This window comes from Scyliorhinus torazame, chromosome 11, assembly GCF_047496885.1.
Source record: "Scyliorhinus torazame isolate Kashiwa2021f chromosome 11, sScyTor2.1, whole genome shotgun sequence".
NCBI lineage: Eukaryota > Metazoa > Chordata > Chondrichthyes > Carcharhiniformes > Scyliorhinidae > Scyliorhinus > Scyliorhinus torazame.
This window is the reverse complement of record NC_092717.1, coordinates 223,416,683-223,440,534: the sequence shown is the minus strand read 5'-3', so window position 1 is coordinate 223,440,534 and position 23,852 is coordinate 223,416,683. Positions and strand designations below refer to the sequence as shown.

Sequence of the window (23,852 nt, the reverse complement as noted above, 5' to 3'; positions counted from 1 at the left end):
GAAAAAAGAAAAAAGGGAAAAATACTGCGGATGCTGGAAATCTGAAATAGAGAGAAAATGCTGGATAAACTCAGCGGGTCTGGCAGCATCTGCAGAGAGAGAGAGAGAGAGAGAGAGAGAGAGAGAGAGAGAGAGACGTTTCCAGTCCCTACTACAAAAAACCCCCTCAGTTATAGGAACACACCTGGAAGAACGACAACATTTTTCTACGCCTTCTTTACCAGCCAGGAATATGTACACGGCCTTATCTCTTCCTGAGCAGAATAATTTTCATTTGAAAAGTGTGGGTATAGTGCATGGCCCAAAATACCCTCTTCTGGGTCAATCACTTGCAGTAGGCTCGGTTACAGTAGAAAAATAACTCGTCCTGATGAGGCATGTTTTAAATAAACAAAGCTTTGAAGTCATCTACTAAATTGGCCCAAGAGGCAGATTTTGCATGTTTCAAGTTGTCTTGATGGGGAGGGAGGGACACTATTTGCAGAACATTGATGGACGGAGTTCGGTTTAGTTCCTGTCCCGACAAATAAGTGCCAACAAGAGCAACGCATTTGGTTACAAGAAGTGACTCAGTTTATTCATAAAGGCTATTTAAAAATTTTATTTATTTCTTTTTTAAAAAGAGGACCCAACTCTTTCAAATTGAGGGGGCAATCCACCTACCCTGCAAATCTTTGGGTTGTGGGAGTGAGTGCTAACCACTGCACCACCGTGCTGTCCTGTTCATAAAGACAATTGCATTGAATCTTTTAACTCACTCAAAAATTAGTCTTTTAATTCATTGCGTATAATATCAAAGTTACAAACGGCATCATGTGTGAATGTGATAAGGGTAAACTTTTACTCCTCGTTCTTCTCAGTTTGTCTACTGTCTCTGACATGGTTTACCACATTACGACTTCAGTCGTAATGAAGTGCTTCGAGAGGTTGATCATGAAGCACATCACCTCCATACTCTCAGAACGTCTTGAATCCACTGCAATTCGCATACCGTCGCAACCGGTCCACAGCAGACACCATTTCCCTGGCCCTACACTCATCCCTAGAGCATCTCGACAACAAGGAATCCTACATCAGACTCCTATTACTAGGGGGCATAGGTTTAAGGTGAGAGGGGCAAGGTTTAGAGTAGATGTACGAGGCAAGTTTTTTTTACGCAGAGGGTAGTGGGTGCCTGGAACTCGCTACCGGAGGAGGTAGTGGAAGCAGGGACGATAGGGACATTTAAGGGGCATCTTGACAAATATATGAATAGGATGGGAATAGAAGGATACGGCCCCAGGAAGTGTAGAAGATTGTAGTTTAGTCGGGCAGTATGGTCGGCACGGGCTTGGAGGGCCGAAGGGCCTGTTCCTGTGCTGTACATTTCTTTGTTCTTTGTTATTTATTGACTACAGCTCCGCCTTCAACACCATAATCCCAGCCAAGCTCATATCAAAGCTCCAAAACCTAGGACTTGGCTCCCCACTCTGCAACTGGATCTCGATTTTCTGACCAACAGACCACAATCAGTAAGAATGAACATCAACACCTCCTCCACAATAGTCCTCAACACCGGCGCCCCGCAGGGCTGCGTACTTAGCCCCCTACTCTACTCCCTGTACACACACGACTGCGTGGCAAAACTTGGTTCCAACTCCATCTACAAGTTTGCTGACGATACGACCATAGTGGGCCGGATCTCGAATAACGACAAGTCAGAATACAGGAGGGAGATTGAGAACCTAGTGGAGTGGTGCAGTGACACCAATCTCCCCCTCAATGCCAGCAAAACTAAAGAGCTGGTAATTGACTTCAGGAAGCAAAGTACTGTACACACCCCTGTCAGCATCAACTGGGCCGAGGTGGAGATCGTTAGCAGTTTCAAATTCCTAGGGCTGCACATCTCCAAAAATCTGTCCTGGTCCACCCTCGTCGACGCTACCACCAAGAAAGCACAACATCGCCTATACTTCCTCAGGAAACTAAGGAAATTTGGCATGTCCACATTAACCCTTATCAACTTTTACAGATGCACCATAGAAAGCATCCTATCTGGCTGCATCACAGCCTAGTATGGCAACTGCTCGGCCCAGGACCGCAAGAAACTTCAGAGAGTCGTGAACACCACCCAGTCCATCACACAAACCTGCCTCCCATCCATTGACTCCATCTACCTATTATCATAGAATCATAGAATTTACAGTGCAGAAGGAGGCCGTTCGGCCCATCGAGTCTGCACCGGCTCTTGGAAAGAGCACCCTACCCAAGGTCAACACCTCCACTCTATCCCCATAACCCAGTAACCCCACCCAACACTAAGGGCAATTTATCATGGCCAATCCACCTAACCTGCACATCTTTGGACTGTGGGAGGAAACCGGAGCACCCGGAGGAAACCCACGCACACACGGGGAGAACGTGCAGACTCCGCACAGACAGTGACCCAAGCCGGAATCGAACCTGGGACCCTGGAGCTGTGAAGCAATTGTGCTATCCACAATGCTACCGTGCTGCTTGGGGAAAGCGGGCAGCAAAATCAAAAACCCCTCCCACCCGGCTTACTCACTCTTCCAACTTCTTCCATCGGGCAGGAGGTACAGAAGTCTGAGAACACGCACGAACAGACTCAAAACCAGTTTCTTCCCCGCTGTTACCAGACTCCTAAATGACCCTCTTATGGACTGACCTCATTAACACTACACCCTGTATGCTTCATCCGATGCCAGTGCTTATGCAGTTACATTGTATACATTGTGTTGCCCTATTCTGTATTTTCTATTCTTCCCATGTATTTAATGATCTGTTGAGCTGCTCGCAGAAAAATACTTTTCATTGTACCTCAGTGCAGGTGACAATAAACAAATCCAATCCAATCCAAACCACATCATCCTCCTCCAATGCAGCGCTCCACTGTCACCCAGCTGGGACTGCTCTCACCTACCCAATCGGAGCCAAAGAATCACTGGCTTCTCTTTCTCTGGTGTCCCCCAAAGGTTTCTCCTTGGTGCCCTCCTGTTTCTCATCGTCGTGCTGTCCCTTAGCGACATGATCTGAAACTCACCAATTTTCACATGCCCAGTGACGACCCCCAGCCCCACCTTTCCATCGTCTCTCTCGAATCCTCCACAGTCTCGAAATGACCAGAATGCTTGCCCAGCACCCAGCAGCGGATGAGCAGAATTGAATATTGAAAGATCAAACCATGGAGCCGGAGTGGTTTCCGCTGCTCCGGGCTCGAAAGCCAGCGCTGGTCCGCGCATGCGTGTGGGTTCCCGTCTTCTCGCCGGCCCCCGGGCAATATGGCGGAACCCTACAAGGGCCCGGCGTTGTGGATTATAGCCCCCCCCTCACGGAACTTGCCAGCCCGCTGATCAGTAGGCCCCGATTGCAGGCCAGGCCACTGTGGAGCCCCCCCCCCCCCCGGGAGTCGGATCCCCCCCCCCCCCCCCCCCAACCAGGACAGCCCCCGCAGCCAGAACTCCGAGGTCCTGCCGGGTGAGACCATGCGTAACCCGCGCTGGCGGGACTCGGCCGAACTCGGCGGGCACTCGGCCCATCAAGGCGCCGGTGGGGTGGGGGTGGGGCTTTCAACGGCCCCCAACTGGAACGGCGGTGATCCCGCGGGCACCCGAGAATCACCCGGCGCGGTGTTGGAGAATCCTGGCCATTATCTTTAATACATACTATAAATTCCGTCTCCTAGCCACCAACTGCAACCTATCCCCGACTATTCCGATGCACCCCCCGGCTAGCCTCCCATATTCAACTCTCCATAGGTTTGAGGCTATCAAGAGCTCTGTGGTCCATGTCCTAACTGACACGAGTCTAAGTCACCCATCAACCCTCTGCTCCTTGACCTACATTGACTCCCGGTTGCCCAACACCTCAATGTTAAAATTCTCACCTTGGTTTTCAAGTCCCTTCTTGGCCTCACCCCTCCCCATTTCTGTAATCTCCCCCAGCCCCGCAACCCTCAGGTATCTGCACCCCTCTCATTCTGGCCTCTGGAACACCCCCAATTTTAACTGCTGCACCATTTGGTTGTGGTGCCTTTAGCTGCCTCGGCCCCAGGATCTGGAATTCCCTCCTTAAACCTCTCTGGTTTCCTCGTTTTCATGCAGTCCTTAAAACCTAGCTCTTTGGCCAAGCTTTTGATCATCCAGCCTAAATTCTCTTTGTGACTAGGTGTCAGATATCGCTTTCTAAAGCTACTGTTAAGTGCCTTGGTCGTTTCATTCTGTTAAAAGGTATACTGTATATAAAGTCAGTTTTGGAACACTGATGCATCAGTCACATGAACTCACTTAAAATGTTCTGTTCAGAAATTCGTAATGATCATTGTCGATAATAGTTCATAGAAACGTAGAAAATAGAAGCAGGAGGTGGCCATTCATCCCTCCCGCCATTCATTATCATGGCTGATCATCAAGTTCAATACCCTGATCCCACTTTCCCCCCCATATGGTGATGGCGACGCATTTTGGTAGATCAAATCCGTGCAGGACCTACTCAGTTAATGGTAGGGGGTTGGGGAGAGTTACAGAACAAAGAGATCTAGGAATACAAGTTCATAGCTCCTTGAAGTCGCAGGTGGACAGGGTGGTGAAGAAGGCATTCAGCATGCTAGGTTTTATTGGGCAGAATATTGAATACAGGAGTTGGGATGTCTTGTTGAAGTTGTACAAGACATTGGGAAGACCACACATGGAATACTGTGTTCAGTTCTGGTCACCCTATTATAGGAAGGATATTGTTAAACTAGAAAGAGTGCAGAAGAGATTTACTAGGATGCTACCAGGACTTGATGGTCTGAGTTATATGGAGAGGCCAGATAGGCTGGGACTTTTTCCCTGCAGCACAGAGGCTTAGAGGTGATCTTATAGAGTTCTATAAAATAATGAGGAGCACAGATAAGGTAGATAGTCAACATCTTTTCCCAAAGGCAGAGGAGTCTAGAACTAGAGGGCATAGGTTTAAGGTGAGGGGAGAGATACAAAAGAGAAAGAAGGGGAAATTTCTTCACACAGAAGGTAGTGAGCATCTGGAATGGGCTGCCAGAGGCAGTGGTAGAGATGGGTACAATTTTGCTCTTTAAAAAGCAGTTAGACAGTTACATGGGCTGGGTGGGTATAGAGGGATATGGACCAAATACGGGCAAGCGGGACTAGCTTAGTGATAGAAACTGGGGGGCATGGACAAACTGGGTCGAAGGGCCTGTTTCCCTGCTTTTATTTGGGATAAATTTAGAGTACCCAATTCATATTTTCCAATTAAGGGGCAATTTAGCATGGCCAATCCACCTACCCTGCACATCTTTGGATTGTGGGGGCGAAACCCACGCAAACACGGGGAGAACATGCAAACTCCACACGGGCAGTGACCCAGAGCCGGGATCGAACCTGGGACCTCGGCGCCGTGAAGCAGCAAGGCTAACCCACTGCGCCACCGTGCTGCCCCGCTGTAAACGGCTATGACTCTATGATTCTATCCCTTGATCCCTTTAGCCCTACCTAATTCCTTCTTGAAATTCCAGAACATTTTGGCCTCAACTGCTTTCTGTGGTAGTGAATTTGAGATGGATAAAAAGCTGGTTAGCAGACAGGAATATCTCCTCACCTCGGTCCAAAAAGGTTTACCCCTTTATCCTCAATCTATGACCCCTAGTTCTGGACTCCCCCACTATCGGGGACATTCTTTCTGAATCTACCCAGTCTAATCCTGTTTAGAATTTTGTAAGTGTCTATGAGATCCCCTCTCACTCTTCTAAAGTCCAATGAATAGAATCCTAACCGACTTAAGTCTCTCCTCATAGAATAGCACCGCCATCCCAGAAATCAGCCTGGTAAACCTTCTCTGCACCTCCTCCATAGCAAGAACATCCTTCCTCAGATAAGGACACTAAAACTGCCCACAATACTCCAGGTGTGGCCTCACCAATGCCTTATACAATTGCAGTAAAACATCTCTATTCCTATATTCAAATTGTCTCGCTTGAAGGCCAACATACCATTTACTTTCTTTACTGCCTGCTGTACCTGCACGCTTACTTTCAGCGACTGATGCAGGAGGACACCAAGATCTCACTGAGTATCCACCTCTCTCAATTTATACCCATTCCAATAATAATCTGCCTTCCTATTTTTACTACCGAAGCGGAACATCTCACATTTATCCACCTTATACTGCATTTGCCATGCATCTGCCCACTCACTCAGCCTGTCCAAATCCCACTGAAGTATCTCTGCATCCTCCTCACAGCTCACCCTCCCACCCAACTTTGTATCATCTGCAAATCTGGAGATAATACATTTAGTTCCCTCGTCCAAACTATTCATATATAATGTGAACAGTTGGGGTCCTGATAATAGTAATAATCTTCATTATTGTCACAAGTAGGCTTACATTAACACTGCAATGAAGTTACCGTGAAAATCCCCTCGTTGCCACACTCCAACGCCTGTTCGGGTACAGAGGAGAATTCAGAATGTCCAATCGCCTAACAGCACATCTTTCGGGACTTGTGGGAGGAAACCGTAGCACCCGGAGGAAACCCATGCAGACACGGGGAGAACGTGCAGACTCCGCACAGACAGTGACCCAAACAGGAATCGAACCCGGGACCCTTGCGTGGGCCTAGCACAGACCCCTGCGGTACCCCACTAGTAACTGCCTGCCAATCAGAAAAGGACCCATTTATTCTAACTTTTTGCTTCCTGTCTGCTAACCAGCTTTTTATCCATCTCAAAACACTACCCTTAATCCCATACGCTTTAACTTTACATATTTATCTGCTATGTGAGACCTTATCGAAAGCCTTCTGAAAGTCTAAATAAACCACATCCACCAGTTCTCCCTGGTCAACTCTACTAGTTCCATCTTCAAAGAATTCTAATAGATTTGTCAAGCATGACTTTCCTTTTGTAAATCCATGCTGACTTTCTCTGTGCTATGAATTCCTTGATAATGGACTCCAGCAATTTCCCTACTACCGACATTAGGCTCACTGGTCTATAGTTCCCTGTTTTCTCTCGACCTCCCATTTCTGAATAGTGGCATTACATTCGCTACCCTCCAATCTGTAGGAACCATTCCAGAGTTCTAAGAATTTTGGAAAATGACCAATGGATCTACACGTCTAGGGCCACTTCCTTAAGTACTCTGGGATGAAGATTATCAGGGCCTGGAGATTTGTCCGCCTTAATGTGACTAAGGGGAAGAGTAGACAGGGAAGAGATGATGAACGCAAAGGGACAGGTGGTCTGAGGTGCATTTGTTTTAATGCGAGAAGTGTAGCAGATAAGGCAGATGAACTTAGGGCTTGGATTAGTACCTGGGAATATGGTGTTATTGGTATTACTGAGACTTGGTTGAGGGAAGGGCAAGACTGGCAACTAAATATCCCAGGGTATAGATGCTTCAGGAGGGTTAGAGAGGGAAGTAAAAGGGGTGGAGGAGTTGCATTACTGGTCAGAGATGATATCACAGCTGTGATTAAGGAGGGCGCGATGGAGGATTCGAGCACTGAGGCACTATGGGTAGAGCTAAGAAATAGGAAGCGTGCAGTAACATTGTTGGGACTTTACTACAGGCCTCCCAAAAGCGAGCGTGAAGTAGAGGTACAAATATGTAGACAGATTATAGAAAAATGTAGGAGCAATAGGGTGGTCGTGATGGGAGATTTTAACTTCCCCAACATTGAATGGGACTCATCTAGTGTTGGAGGCGTAGATGGAGCAGAATTTGTAAGGAGCATCCAGGAGAGATTTTTAGAGCAGTATGTAAATAGTCCAACTCGGGAAGGGGCCATACTGGACCTGGTATTGGGGAATGATCCCGGCCATGTGGTTGAAGTTTCAGTCGGTGATTACTTTGGGAATAGCGATCACAATTCCATAAGTTTTAGAATACTCATGGACAAAGACACGAGTGGTCCTAAAGGAAGAGTACTAAATTGGGGAAAGCCCAAGTATAACAAAATTTGGCAGGATCTAGGGAATGTGGATTGGGAGCAGCTGTTTAAGGGTAAATCCACATTTGAAATGTGGGAGTCTTTTAAGGAAAGGTTGATTAGAGTGCAGGACAGACATGTCCCTGTGAAAATGAGGGATAGAAATGGCAAGATTAGGGAACCATGGATGACAGGTGGAATTGTGAGACTAGCTAAGATGAAAAAGGAAGCATACATAAGATCTAGGCGACTTTAAACTTATGAAGCTTTGGAGGAATATCGGGAAAGTAGGACAAATCTCAAACACGCAATAAAGAGGGCTAAAAGGGGTCATGAAATATCTTTGGCTAACAGGATTAAGGAAAATCCCAAAGCCTTTTATTCGTATATAAGGAGCAAGAGGGTAACTAGAGAAAGGATTGGCCCACTCAAAGACAAAAGAGGGAATTTATGTGTGGAGTCAGAGGAAATGGGTGAGATTCTTAATGAGTACTTTGCATCGGTATTCACCAAGGAGAGGGACATGACGAATGTGGAGGCTAGGGATGGATGTTTAAATACTCTAGGTCAAGTCGGCATAAGGAAGGGGGAAGTTTTGGGTATTCTAAAAGGCATTAAGGTGGACAAGTCCCCAGGTCCGGGTGGGATCTATCCCAGGTTACTGAGGGAAGCGAGGGACGAAATAGCTGGGGCCTTAACAGATATCTTTGCAGCATCCTTGAGCACGGGTGAGGCCCCGGAGGACTGGAGAATTGCTAATGTTGTCCCTTTGTTTAAGAAGGGTAGCAGGGATAATCCAGGGAATTATAGACCTGTGAGTTGAAGTCAGTGGTAAGCAAACTGTTGGAGAAGATACTGAGGGATAGGATCTATTCACATTTGGAAGAAAATAGACTTATCAGTGATAGGCAGCATGGTTTTGTGCAGGGAAAGTCATGTCTTACAAACCTAATAGAATTCTTTGAGGAAGTGACAACGTTAATTGATGAGGGAAGGGCTGTAGATGTCATATATATGGACTTCAGTAAGACGTCTGATAAAGTTTCCCATGCCAGGTTGATGGAAAAAGTGAAGTCGTATGGGATTCAGGGTGTACTAGCTAGATGGATAAAGAACTGGCTGGGCAACAGGAGACAGAGAGTAGTGGTGGAAGGGAGTGTCTCAAAATGGAGAAAGGCGACTAGTGGTGTTCCACAGGGATCCGTGCTCGGACCACTGTTGTTTGTGATATACATAAATGATCTGGACGAAGGTATAGGTGGTCTGATTAGCAAGTTTGCAGATGATACTAAGATTGGTGGAGTTGCAGATAGCGAGGAGGACTGTCAGAGAATACAGCAAAATATAGACAGATTGGAGAGTTGGGCAGAGAAATGGCAGATGGAGTTCAATCCAGGCAAATGCGAGGTGATGCATTTTGGAAGATCTAATTCAAGAGCGGACTATACGGTCAATGGAAGAGTCCTGGGGAAAATTGATGTACAGAGAGATCTGGGAGTTCAGGTCCATTGTACCCTGAAGGTGGCAACACAGGTCGATAGAGTGGTCGAGAAGGCATACAGCATGCTTGCCTTCATCGGACAGGGTATTGAGTAAAAGAGTCGGCAGGTCATGTTACAGTTGTATAGGACTTTGGTTAGGCCACATTTGGAATACTGCGTGCAGTTCTGGTCGCCACATTACCAGAAGGATGTGGATGCTTTAGAGAGGGTGCAGAGGAGGTTCACCAGGATGTTGCCTGGTATGGAGGGTGCTAGCTATGAAGAAAGGTTGAGTAGATTAGGATTGTTTTCGTTGGAAAGACGGAGGTTGAGGGGGGACCTGATTGAGGTCTACAAAATTATGAGAGGTATGGACAGGGTGAATAGCAACAAGCTTTTTCCAAGAGTGAGGGTGTAAATTACAAGGGGTCACGATTTCAAGGTGAGAGGGTGAAAGTTTAAGGGAGATATGCGTGGAAAGTTTTTTTACGCAGAGGGTGGTGGGTGCCTGGAACGCTTTGCCAGTGAAGGTGGCAGAGGAGGGCACGATAGCATCATTCAGGATGCATCTAGATAGATACATGAACGGGCGGGGAACAGAGGGAAGTAGATCCTTGGAAAATGGGCGACAGGTTTAGATAAAGGATCTGGATCGGCACAGGCTGGGAGGGCCTAAGGGCCTGTTCCTGTGCTGTAATTTTCTTTGTTCTTTGTTCATGCCATTAATTTCCCCCAAACCATTTCTTTACTAATACTAATTTCCTTCAGCTCCTCACTAAAACTTATGCTTCTGAGAACTTCCGGTACATTCTTCATGTCTTCCTTGGGGGTACATGAAGTTTAAAAGTTTGCATATTGTTTTTCTTTTGTTGTAATAAAGTTTTGTTTGGAAACATAACCAAGCCCTTTTTCTCATACAATCACTCCTGGAGCGAATCGATCTTTCTGCACAGTCTTTAAAAAGTTGCGGTTCTGGTCCAGTACCTTAGCCACTGTTGGGATCTGGTCTAGCGTCTGTAACACTGCATATATCCCAAAGCGGCTCCATTCAAATCTACAGACTGCGGCTTTCACTGCAAGTGCCTGGACACTGCATTCGGAGTGTACAACTCTAGTTACCCAGAATAGAACACTGTTGGAAGAGGGTAGACCAAAACGTTAATGAACATTTACCACCTTAACCTGGACTCAGAATCATTTATGGCACAGAAGGTGGCTATTTGGTCCATTGACTCCATGCCAGCTGACTCCATGCCAGCTCTCCTCGGAGCAATTCAATCAGTCCCATTCTCCACTCAATCCATGTGGCCTTGCAAATTTCCTTCCAGTGTCCTTCCAATTTCCTTATGAAATCATTGATTCTTCCTGCTTGCACCACGCTAGTGGGCATTACTAGCAAGGATAATCCAGGGAACTACAGGCCGGTGAGCCTTACTTCAGTGGTAGGGAAATTACTGGAGAGAATTCTTCGAGACAGGATCTACTCCCATTTGGAAGCAAATGGACGTATTAGTGAGAGGCAGCACGGTTTTGTGAAGGGGAGGTCGTGTCTCACTAACTTGATAGAGGTTTTCAAGGAGGTCACAAAGATGATTGATGCAGGTAGGGCAGTGGATGTTGTCTATATGGACTTCAGTAAGGCCTTTGACAAGGTCCCTCATGGTAGACTAGTGCAAAAGGTGAAGTCACACGGGATCAGGGGTGAGCTGGCAAGGTGGATACAGAACTGGCTAGGCCATAGAAGGCGGAGAGTAGCAATGGAATGGTGCTTTTCTGATTGGAGGGCTGTGACCAGTGGTGTTCCGCAGGGATCAGTGCTGGGACCTTTGCTGTTTGTAGTATACATAAATGATTTGGAGGAAAATGTAACTGGTCTGATTAGTAAGTTTGCAGCCGACACAAAGGTTGGTGGAATTGCGGATAGCGATGAGGACTGTCGGAGGATACAGCAGGATTTAGATTGTTTGGAGACTTGGGCGGAGAGATGGCAGATGGAGTTTAATCCGGACAAATGTGAGCTAATGCATTTTGGAAGGTCTAATGCAGGTAGGGAATATACAGTGAATGGTCGAACCCTCAAGAGTATTGAAAGTCAGAGAGATCTAGGAGTACAGGTCTACAGGTCACTGAAAGGGGCAACACAGGTGGAGAAGGTAGTCAAGAAGGCATACTGCATGCTTGCCTTCATTGGCCAGGGCATTGAGTATAAGAATTGGCAAGTCATGTTGCAGCTGTATAGAACCTTAGTTAGGCCACACTTGGAGTATAGTGTTCAATTCTGGTCGCCACACTACCAGAAGGATGTGGAGGCTTTAGAGAGGGTGCAGAAGAGATTTACCCGAATGTGCCTGGTATGGAGGGAATTAGCTATGAGGAGCGGTTGAATAAACTCGGTTTGTTCTCACTGGAACGACGGAGGTTGAGGGGCGACCTGATAGAGGTCTACAAAATTATGAGGGGCATAGACAGAGTGGATAGTCAGAGGCTTTTCCCCAGGGTAGAGGGGTCAATTACTAGGGGGGCATAGGTTTAAGGTGAGAGGGGCAAGGTTTAGAGTAGATGTACGAGGCGAGTTTTTTTTTTTTTTTACACAGAGGGTAGTGGGTGCCTGGAACTCGCTGCCGGAGGAGGTGGTGGAAGCAGGGACGATAGTGACATTTATGGGGCATCTTGACAAATACATGAATAGGATGGGAATAGAGGGATACGGACCCAGGAAGTGTAGAAGATTGTAGTTTAGTCGGGCAGCATGGTTGGCACAGGCTTGGAGGGCCGAAGGGCCTGTTCCTGTGCTGTACATTTCTTTGTTCTATTACCAGTCATTCCAGGTCATCACCACTCTCAGCACAAAAAGTTCTTGCTCACATTCCCCCTGCATCTCTTGCGCAAAAGAGTGGTGAACAGAACTCTACACAATACTCTACTTGTAGCACAATCAGAGCTTTGTATAGGTTCAGCATAACTTCCCTGCTTTTTGACTCAATGCCTTTATTTAAGAAACCCAAGATCACATATATGTTTGCTAATCACTCTCTCCAATATGTCTTTCCACCTTCAAAAACAAATGCACATGCACGCTCAGATATCTCAGTCCCTGCACATTCTTTAGAGCCATGCCATTAAGTCTACATGGACCCTCCCTATCCTTTCTGCTAAAATACATCACCCTATACTTTAATGCTTTAAATTCCAACTGCCACTTGCCTGTCCATTCAGCTTAAATATAGCAAAAACAAAGTGGTCCTAGCTGTGATCCTTGGGAAACACCATCCCCCAGAATGAAAATTAGCCATTTACCATGACCTTTTCTCTCCTTAGGCCAATTTTGTTCATCCAATTGGACACTGACCCTCCTATTCAAAGGGCTTCAATTTTGTTCAACAGCCTTTCATGGGGTACTTTGTCAAACACTGCCTCAAAATCCACATAGACTGCATCTACTGCATTCCCTTCATCAATCTCTGTTATTCTTATAACAAATGTCAATTAAAGGGCAGCACGGTACCGCAGTAACACTGCAGCCTCACGGCGCCGAGGTCCCAGTTTCGATCCCGGCTCTGGGTCACTGTCCATGTGGAGTTTGCACATTCTCCCCGTGTTTGCACGAGTTTCGCCCCCACAACCCAAAGATGTGCAGGGTAGGTGGATTGGCAACGCTAAATTGCCCCTTAATTGGAAAAATTGGGTACTCTAAATTAAAAAAAAAAAGTCAATCTGAATAGTCAATCATGATCTGGCTTTTACAAACCTGTGTGGGTTATTCTTAATCAACTCCAGCCTCTCCACTCCTGTTCATGCCTTCCCAATTATAGTTTCTAAAACCTTATCCACTATTGATGTTAAATTGACCAGCTTGTAGTTTATTAGGATTGCCCTTATACCCTTATTTGAATAAAGCTGCCACATTTGCCACTCTCCCAATTCTCTGGCACCTCCCATGCATTTAGGGAAGACTGGAAGTTTATGGCAAGCTCTTCCACCATATTCACCCCCACACCCTTCAGCAACTTGGGGTGCAAGGCATCTGGGCCAGCTGATGTATATACTCCGAAGCATCGCCAGTCTCTCAAGTAACTTCTCCCTCTCGACTTTCACCCCATCCATTGCTTCCACTATCACCACTTTCATTAACATTTTGGCTGATTCCTCTTCTTAAGTAAACACCAAGCACTTACCAAGTGTTCCAGCCTTGCCATGTGCCTTTAAACATTTTTTTTACAAATGCACCACAGAAAGCATTGGACACTTTAGGAACTTTCAAGCGGTTATTGGATAGGCACATGGAGCACACCAGAATGACAGGGAGTGGGATAGCTTGACCTTGGTTTCGGACAAAGCTCGGCACAACACAGAGGGCCGAAGGGCCTGTTCTGTGCTGTTCTATGTTCTAAAGCATCCTATCTGGCTGCATCACAGCCTGGTATGGCAACTGCTCGGCCCAAGGCCATAAGAAACTACAGAGAATCGTGAATACAGCTCAGTCCATCACGCAAACCCACCTCCCATCCATTGACTCTGTCTACATGTCTCACTGCCTTGGGAAAGCGGGCAGCATAATCAAAAACCCCCTCCCACCCAGGTTATACACTCTTCCAACTTCTTCCAGCAGGCAGGAGATACAAAACTCGGAGATCACGCATGAACAGATTGAAAAACAGCTTCTTCCCCGCTGTTACCAGGCTCCTGAAAGACCCTTATGATCTGAACTGATCTCTCCATGCACCTTCTCTACTGAGTGGTACTATACTCCATGTGGTTCACTCAATGTCTATGTATTGACATAGTGTCTTTATCGTATGTCCTATGTTTTTCATGTATGGAACGATCTGTCTGGACTGTACACAGAGCAATCATTTTCACTATGCCACGACACACGTGACAATAAACCCAAATCCAACATATCACAGAATCGGTGACCAGTGCAGAAGGAGGCCATTCGGCCCATCAAGTCTGCAACGCCCCTCTGAAAGAGCACCCTATCTAGGCCCACTCCCCTACACTTGTCCCAGTAACGCTGTATCCCCACCTAAACTGCACATCTTTGGACTGTGGGAGGAAACTGGAGCACCCGGAAGAAACCCACGCAGACACGGGGAGAACGTGCAGACTCCACACAGACAGTCCCCTAAGGCCGGAATTGAACCCAGGTCCCTGGTGCTGTGAGGCAGCAGTGCTAAGCACTGTGCCACCCTCTCATCTTCTTTGTTCCTCATACTCCATCTCTTACTATCCACTTACATGCTGGTCGAAGGTTTTTGGGTAAACGAGTATTTAAGACTGCTGGCAGAAGGAAGGAGTAGATTGAAAATTCTCAGTCAGGAAGGCGATTTATCTCTATGGCTATTCAGAGTTCAAGAATAATTGATGTAGTAAGTGATGAAACACAGCACAGACTGTAACGGGAAACTCTCTCTCGCTCCTGGGCTCAGTATAGTCCAAAGTGGACTCAACGAGGGAGGCCTCCTCCCAGCCAGAATCCAGCCGGGGAAATGGAAATCTGGCTTCAGTCAGGATTTGGCAGGCAATGCAACATTACATGAGCTGCCAGCATTTCATTCAGACTTGTCTGTTTATGCCAGAAAGCAAGAACTGGTGCAGCTGCACTTCGATCTGGTCAACCCACGTGCCTGCACAAAATACCAATGATAACATATCAAAAGCAGGAAAGATATTGAAAACCTCGAGTGTCAAACTAGGAACTCCATGTCTCGTGTGCAGACATTTTAAACATTGGGCAATCTCTTGTTGAACCAGTCCTGTGATTTATACTCAAAGCATTAGTCATGGAACATAGATATAGGCAGCTCTTTAAATGTAAACCTAGTCGTGGCTTTGTTTAGATATTACACAAAACAACAGCTGGTTGGGCACATGTAGCAGCTGCAACGGAGGCGGATGGGTATGTAAACTACAAACAAGAACAAGAAATTATGGAAATTCTCAGCTAGCCAGGCAGCACCTGTGGAAAGAAACCAAGTTAATGGGTTTAATTTTTCCATGGACGTTGGGACCCTTACAGGAGGTCCCGACACCACGTCCAGCCTCAGCACGGACCTCAGCCTCTACATTAAGGAAGGTGGGCAGGATTGCCATGCACCAGACTCAAATGCAACGGCCCACAGCACCAATTGACCAACAGTCCCGCTGGTAAAGGTGGTCGTTGTGGAGGGGCATAGATGCGCCCCTCAAAATGGAGTCATAGAAACAAATAAAATAGGAGGAGGCCTAGCGAGCCTGCTCCACCATTCATTATGATCTTGGCTGATCATCCAACTCAGTAACCTGTTCCTGCTTTCCCCCCTTATCCTTTGATTCTTTTAGCCCAAGAATTATATCCAACTCCTTCTTGAAAACATGCAATGTTTTGGCCTCAACTGCTTTCTGTGGTAGAAAATTCCACTGGCTCACCACTCTCTGGGAGAAGAAATTTCTCCTCATCTCAGTCCTAAATGGTTTACCCAGTATCCTTAGACTGTGACCCCCTTCCTCTGGACTCCCCACCATCGGGAACATCTTTCCTGCATCTACCCTGTTTAGTCCAATTAGAATGTTATAGGTTTCGATGAGATCCCCCTTCATTCTTCTAAACTCCAGCGAATATAATCTGAAACAACTCCATCTCTCCTCATGTCAGTCCCGCCATCCCAGGAATCAGTCTGGCAAACCTTTGTAGCACTCCTTCTGTAGCTAGAACATCCTTCCTCAGATAAGGAGACCAAAACTGCACACAGTATTCCAGCTGTGGCCTCACCAAGGCCCTGTGTAATTGCAGCAAGACATCCCTGTTCCTGTACTCGAATTCTCTCGCTATGAAGGCCAACATACCATTTGCCTTCTTTATCACTTGCCGCACCTGCATGCTTACCTTCAGCGACTGGTCAACCAGGTCTCGTTGCACATTTCCTTCTCTCTACCTATAGCCGTTCAGTTAATAATCTGCCTTCCTGCTTCGGCTGCTAAACCTCACAATTTTCCACATTATGCTGCATCTGCCATGCATTTGCCCACTCACTCAACTTGTCCAAATCACACTCCGTCCCTCTCAGATGTCTTGAAGTGGTAGGGTCATGAGTGTGGAGGGGCACCACCTGATGCCAAGAAAGTTGTTGTCATGTGATAATGGCCCTTGGTTGGGCCATCATTCTCAACTTTTCAGCTCGGTGGCCTTGCCTCGGATGATGAAACAATTATTCTATTTCTCTCGCCTCAAGTCGGTTATCTAAGCTGCTGTGTTTCTGCAGCATTTTCTGCTTTTACCTCAAGGTTTCCAACGTTTGTGGTCATCTTTAAATACAAATGTAGACTCCTCAGAAACATTTCCCTTTGTTGCAAAGTTACAATCACATGACACAAACTAAAGCCTGATCACAAAGCTACCATAAGTTAGCTCCAGGCATGGAGGTATGGTGGGGGTGTGCGCGTGCCTATAAATCCCAACTCCAGGGACCGTTCTGAAAATAGTCACTGACACATTTACAGGTATTCCGCGTTTTTAAACATACAATATATTGTGCAGCAACATTGCTAGTTGTTCTTCAAAAGACAAAAAAAAGAAATCCCTCACAGACTCAGAGATCCAGAGACCTCTGTTGCAATGATCTGTGCCACGCACAATACCCTGGAGCCCGGAGAGTAGTACAGAACAGTTTTCATTCATCCCAAAGCCAGACAGTGAAGGACAAAACCAGATCGCAATCTTACTAATGTTAGATTCATTTACAGGAGGTAGCATTATAAATAGCTCCCTCCTCCTTAACCAACACTCAATATCCCTTTATACTATGATCATTACTATGGTGATGGTGTTAGTTAATTCAGGGAGGTGGAGCTGTCATGGCAACATTTGCCCAGAATCAGATCAACCATCAAATGGTGCAAGGGGCCGAATGGAGTCGAGAGATATGGACAGTGGTGGCTGTGGCTCCAGTTTCTTTCCACCACACGGCTGACCAGGAATCTCTCCTGCTCTTTTCTTAAAAATAAATTTAGAATACCCAATCATTTTTTTTCCAATTAAGGGGCAATTTAGTGTGGCCAATCCTAACCTACACATCTTTGGATTGTGGGGGTGAGACCCACGCTGACACAGGGAGAATGTGCAAACTCCACATGGACAGCTCCACATGGACAAAGACCCGGGGCCGGGATCGAACCCGTCCTCAGTGCCGTAGGCAGCAGTGCTAACCACTGCGCCGCCCTGCCGCCCCTCTCCTCCTCTTACCACCTGCCAGTGTTGTATGTTGGAACGTTTTGCAGGTTGATAATCAACATTTCTGCCTGCGTTTTAAACACATCTTCCTTGGCCATCAAGTTCCAGAACAGGGTATTGTTTGAGCACGATCTAGGCTGACACATGAAGAATTCTTCCTTGTACCAAACACCACAGCCTTCAACTCAGTATGAATGCACAGCTGGAGTCCCTGCTGTAATGTAGGATTACAGGATACTGTGGCTACCAGGGCAGGTCAAAGGCTAAGAATCCTACGGCGAATAACTCACCTACTGACTCCCCAAAGCCTGTCCGCCATCTACAAAGCTTAAGTCAGGGATGTAAGGGCTACCTACTCTCCACTTGCCTGGATGAGTGCAGCTCCAACAACACTCAAGAAGCTCAACACCATCCAAGGCATAGCAGCCAGCTGGATTGGCACCCCATCCACAAACATTCAAACCCTTCAGCACCGGAAATCAGTGGCAGCCGTGTGCACCATCTACAAGATGCACTGCAGTAACTCATCAAGGTTCCTTAGACAACACCGTCCAAACCCACAACCACTACCATCCTAAACATTCACTCCCTCCACCACTGACTTACGATGGTGACTGTGTGCCATGTACAAGATGCACTGCAGCAATTCATCAAGGCTCATTTGACAGCCCCTTTCAAATCGTCAACCTCTGCCATCTCGAAGGACGAGGACAACAGATGCATGGGAACACCAGCATCTGCAAGTTCCCCTCTAATGTGCCCATCCTGACTATGGTGTAAGCAGAGGGTCTAAAGCACAAGTCACTTGGTATTCAAGCTGAAGAAGAGCAGATGTAACAAGATTGTGGCCTGTCAGACTGATTGATTAGTTCACCTTACCTGGATGAGGCACTTGCTAACATCACTAGCACACAAAGCCTTATTGCATGCACTGGCACTGGTGACCCAACAAATAAAGAATACGGCAGCAATCACGTGTGCTGCAACATTTCTGGACTTCATTTTTCTCAGATGAGGTGCACAATGTCTGGGACTGCCAAGCTGCACTGGAAGGGGTGGAAGGAAAGGTCAGTTTTTTTAAATTTGCAATTAATTCATCTTTTAAGAACTACCATTACAAAGAATCGTACTCTATTAAAGACACAGAAATTATACAAATACTCCATTGTCTTCAATTTCACACATTTGAAATTTAACGTGGCCCCACTCCATTCATGCACATTTGAAATATTAGCATTTATTCATATGTGAATATAATACTGATGAAATTTGTCGAAATGAGCACAGTTCATACTGAAACCTTGCTCTATTCTGACAATTCAGCTAATGCAAACTTCTACAAATAAACAGTATGTGACCCTGTTCATCCTCTGCCCAAGAGTTGCTATTTGAAATGCAAACATAGATTTGCAGACTCCAGTCGTTCATTCCAGCTCACCAGCAACCCAAGCCTATTCCTCAGGCATGTTTTGTATTCTTTCACCGAGTGTGGGTGTCACTGGCAAGGCCAGCATTTTGTAGGCTGTGCCTAATTATCCTTGAGAAGGTCGTGGTGTGCCACTTTCTTGAACTGCTTCAGTCTCGCTGGTGCAGCTACACTCAGAGCTACACTCAGAATGCGCTTAGGGAGAGAGCTCCCGAATGTCGATCCTGCACCACGGCGATATAGTTCCTAGTCAGGATGGTGAGCACGTTGGAGGGGAACTTGCAGATGCTGGTGTTCCCATGCATCTGTTGTCCTCGTCCTTCTAGATGACAGAGGTTGACGGTTTGAAAGGGGCTGTCAAAGGAGCCTTGATGAATTGCTGCAGTGCATCTTGTAGATGGCACACAGTCACCATCGTGAGTCAGTGGTGGAGGGAGTGAATGTTTAGTGTGGTGGATGGACTGCCAATCAAGTGGACTGCTTTGCCCTGGATGGTGTCAAGCTTTGAGTGTGGTTGAAGCTGCATTCATCCAGGCAATTGGAAAGTATTCACTAGCCTTAGAATTCCCAGCTTCTGTCTTGCTTTCGTAGCCACAGCATTATATGGTTGGTCCAGTTCAGGTTTTGATCAATATTAACCCCAGAATATTGATAGTGGGGGATTCAACAATGGTAATGCCATTGAATGTCAAAGGGAGATGGTTAGATTTTTGGACATGATGATTGCCAACACTTGTGTGTGGCACGAATGTCACTTGCAATTTATCATCCCAAATCTGGGGCGCAATTCTCAGGAAACGGCGTGATGTCCGCCGACTGGCGCCCAAAACAGCGCAAATCAGACGGGCATCGCGCCGCCCCAAAGGTGCGGAATCCTCCGCATCTTTGGGGGCCGAGCCCCAACATTGAGGGGCTAGGCCGACGCCGGAGGAATTTCCGCCCTGCCAGCTGGCGGAAACGGCCTTTGTTGCCCCGCCAGCTGGCGCGGAAATGACATCTCCGGGCAGCGCATGCGCGGGAGCGTCAGCGGCCGCTGACAGTTTCCCACGCATGCGCAGTGAAGGGAGTCTCTTCCACCTCCGCCATGGTGGCGACCGTGGCAGAGGCGGAAGGGAAAGAGTGCCCCCACGGCACAGGCCCGCCCGCAGATCGGTGGGCCCCGATCGCGGGCCAGGCCACCGTGGGGGCACCCCCCGAGGCCAGATCGCCCTGCGCCCCCCCAGGACCCCGGAGCCCGCCCGCGCCGCGTTGTCCCGCCGGTAAGGTAGGTGATTTAATTTACAGCGGCGGGACAGGCAATTTATCGGCAGGACTTCGGCCCATCCGGGCTGGAGAATCGAGCGGGGGGGCCCGCCAACCTGCGCGGCGCGATTCCCGCCCCCACCGAATATCTGGTGCCGGAGACTTCGGCAACCGGCGGGGGCGGGATTCACACCAGCCCCCAGCGATTCTCCGACCTGGCGGGGGGTCGGAGAATGTCGCCCCTGATTGCTGTCCAGGTCTTGCTGCCTATTGGCACAGACTGGTTCAGTACCTGAGTCGTCGGGAATTGTGTTGAAAATTGTACAACATCAGCAAACATCCTTCCTTCTCACCATATGATGGAAAGTGATTGATGACGCAGCTGAAGACATTTGGGTCCAGAACTCCTCACTGATGCCCTGGAATGGAGATAATTAACCTCCAACCACCACAACCATCTACCTTCGTGCCACGTATGACTCCGACCAGTGAACAGCTCTCCCCCTGACTCCCATTGACGCCAGGTTTTGCTAGGGCTCCTTGATAACACACTTGGTCAAATGGCGCCTGGTTGTCAAGGACTACCACTCTCACCTCCGGAATTCAGCTCGTGTCCAAGTTTGGGCCAAGACTGTAAAGAGGTCAGGAGCCAAGTGGCCCCTGTGGTGACCTAAGCCTACAGCTATCTAAGTGCCGCTTGATAGCACTGTCGATACCATCTTCCATCACTTTCATGATGATGGACGAGGCTGATGGGGGGGGGGGGGGGGGCGTAATTGGCCAGCTTGAATTTGTGGACAGGACATACCCAGGAGATTTTCCACAGATGCCAGTGTTGTAGTTGTATTGGAACAGTTTAGCCAAGGACACAGCTAGTTCTGGCGCACAAGCCTTCAGGGCCCATAGCCTTCGCAGAATCTAGTTCCTTCAGCTGTTTCTTGCTATCACATGGGAGTGAATCGAATTGGCTGAAGACTGACATCTGTGATGCTGGGGAGGCCGAGATGGATCATCCACGTGGCACTTCTGGCTGAAAATAGTTACACATGCTTTCAGTCTTGGCTCTTGTACTGATGTGCTGGGCTACCCCATCATCGAGAATGGGGATGTGGATGTTGGTAAAGCCTCCTCCTCCAGTTAGAGTTTGTTTCTGTTGTCCACCGCCATTCAGCACAAGACGTGGCAGGATTGTAGAGCTCGGGTCGAATCCTTGGTTGTGGGATCGTTTATTCGGTTTCTGCTGCTGGGCGTGCGTACTAGTCCGGTGTTGTAGCTTCACCCCATTTTTAAGTCAGCCTGGTGTTGCTCCTTGGCACTCTTCATTGGATCAGGGCTGACCACCTGGCTGGATGGTAATGGGGGGGGGGGAAGAGATATGCCAGGCCACAAGGTTGCAAATCATGATTAAGTACACACCTCATGGATGACCAATTTTTGGGTACAAGATATAGGAGGGAGGGTGCCAGAGACAGGACCTGGGCACCAGGGGACAGGCATTGACTAGATTGATGGTGATGGGGGAGGGAGTTAGACAGGGTTGGGGGGGGGGGGGGATTTTTTTTTGTTAGTCGAAATCAAAGGCTCGTATCGGGAATCAATAGAAAAACCGAGTTTTAACAATGTCGTCGTTTACACACGGAGGCAAAAGTAAGAAAATAAACCGAGAAGCAGAAGAGGGCAAGAAATAAAAACCGGATTTAGGATCAAAGAAAGTCGCTGGTCGCTCCGGGCGAGAAGTCCGAGAGACAACTTCAAAAACAAAAGTTCATTAAAAGAAACTTTCTTTAAAAACCCGTGTGAAGCCGCCAAACCGGATTCCGCCCCGATTTTAACCGTCTTCAACCGCCCCCCCCCCCCCCCCAAAAAAAAACACACACACACACAAAGATAAATCGTCTCCCCAAAAGCCAGCGCGAACAGAACTCGATGTAAACTCCTCACAATCTCTGCCACAAACTTACCCCCGGCTGCAGGTCGGCGGCTCCCTCTTGCTATCCTTCCAGCCAGAGGAGGAGAGAGAGGAAAGTGACCCCCTCTCCCAGTGGCTGCATTGCCCACAGCCTCTCAGTGAAAAGCCGCCTCCCCTCCCACAGCAACCTGGGGGAACACACACTGGCTGACTGCAGCCACTCCTCTGCCTCCAGCGCAACACTGGCTCTCTTTTCTGGCTGGCACTTTTATTCCCCCTCCCTCATGTTGTAGGGGATTTTTGGGGGGGGGGGGGGGGGGGGGGGGAGAGAGGGGGTGGTGAAAATCACGGGCATACTTGTGTTATCCCAACAGAATGGATGTTTTGCCTGCCGTGGCCGAATAGCTGGAGGTTATGTGGAGGGTTGACGAGAGTTAATAATAATCTTTATTATCGTCACAAGTAGGCTTACATGAACACTGCAATGAAGTTACAGTGAAAAGCCCCTAGTCACCACATTCCAGCACCTGAGGGAGAATTCAGAATGTACAAATTACCTAACAGGCACCTCTTTCGGGACTTGTGGGAGGAAACCGGAGCGCCCGGAGGAAACCCTCGCAGGCACGGGGAGAACGTGCAGACTCCGCACAGACAGTGACCCAAGCCGAGAATCAAACCTGGGACCCTGGCGCTGTGAAGCAACAGTGCTAACCGCTGTGCTACCGTGCCGCCCCAATGTCAATGCGAGGGAGCAGTGGGGAATTTGAATGTTCCTGCGTGTGTCCTGAGTGCCAGTGAGTGTTGATGGGTGAATGATTTGGGTGTCCTTCAATGAGCACGCCAAGCCAAACAGCTTCTTTTAAAAAATTCTTTCATGGGATGTGGATGCCGTTGGCGGGACCAGCATTTAGTGCCCATCCTGAATTTCAGAAGGCATTTTAAGAGTCAACCACATCACTGTGGGTCTGGAGTCACGTGTAGGATAAACTGGGTAAGGACGGCAGATTTCCTTTCCTAAGGGGCATTTTAACAATGTAGTCGTTTCGACACTGAGGCAAAAGTAAGAAAATAAACCGAGAAGCAGGAGAGGGCAAGAAAAAAATAACGGATTTAAGATCAAAGAAAGTCGTTAGTCGCTCCGAGGCGCTGGCTTTTGGGGAGAAGATTTATCTTTGTGTGTGTGTGTGTGTTTTTTTGGAGGGGGGGGGGGGTTGAAGACGGTTAAAATCGGGGCGGAATCAGGTTTGGCAGCTTCACTCGGGGGCTTTTAGAAAGTTTCCAGATGGGTTTTTGTGACAGTCAATAAGGGTTTCATGGTCACCGTGAGACTTTTAATTCCAGATTTCTTTTATTAAATTCAAATTTCACAATCTGCTATGGTGGGATTCAAACCCCGGTCCCCAGAGACCCCCTGGGTCTCTGGATCACAAGTCCAATGCGTCATTGCCTCCCCATAAAACAAATCAATCGTCATGGGGCACACAATTCGGGGCAACGGCAATGACTGAAGCTGATTGCCCTATCAGAGGGTTGGCACTGTTTTGCCACCCGCTGTCCACTGCACACACCTGGCCAAAACCACCACCTGCTGTTGCAAAGCGATTGGAAGTGCTCCGCAGTGTTTTTGGAGGTGTTGTGACGGGTTCCTGGATTTG

The 23,852-nt window shown here is 47.7% G+C and overlaps 1 protein-coding gene across 1 annotated transcript in view; it reads right to left on the bottom strand.

Moving 5' to 3' along the window:
- Positions 1-22,427, bottom strand: part of twsg1a (twisted gastrulation BMP signaling modulator 1a) — a 63,833-nt gene extending 41,406 nt beyond the window's left edge. Inside the window, exons 1-2 of the mRNA XM_072468362.1 lie at positions 22,250-22,427; positions 18,500-18,666 (exon numbers count right to left, since the gene is read on the bottom strand). Coding sequence (XP_072324463.1) covers positions 18,500-18,622 — 123 coding nt within the window. The 5' untranslated portion in view covers positions 18,623-18,666; positions 22,250-22,427. The remainder of the gene's footprint in view (positions 1-18,499; positions 18,667-22,249) is intronic.
- Positions 22,428-23,852: the final 1,425 nt, after the last annotated feature.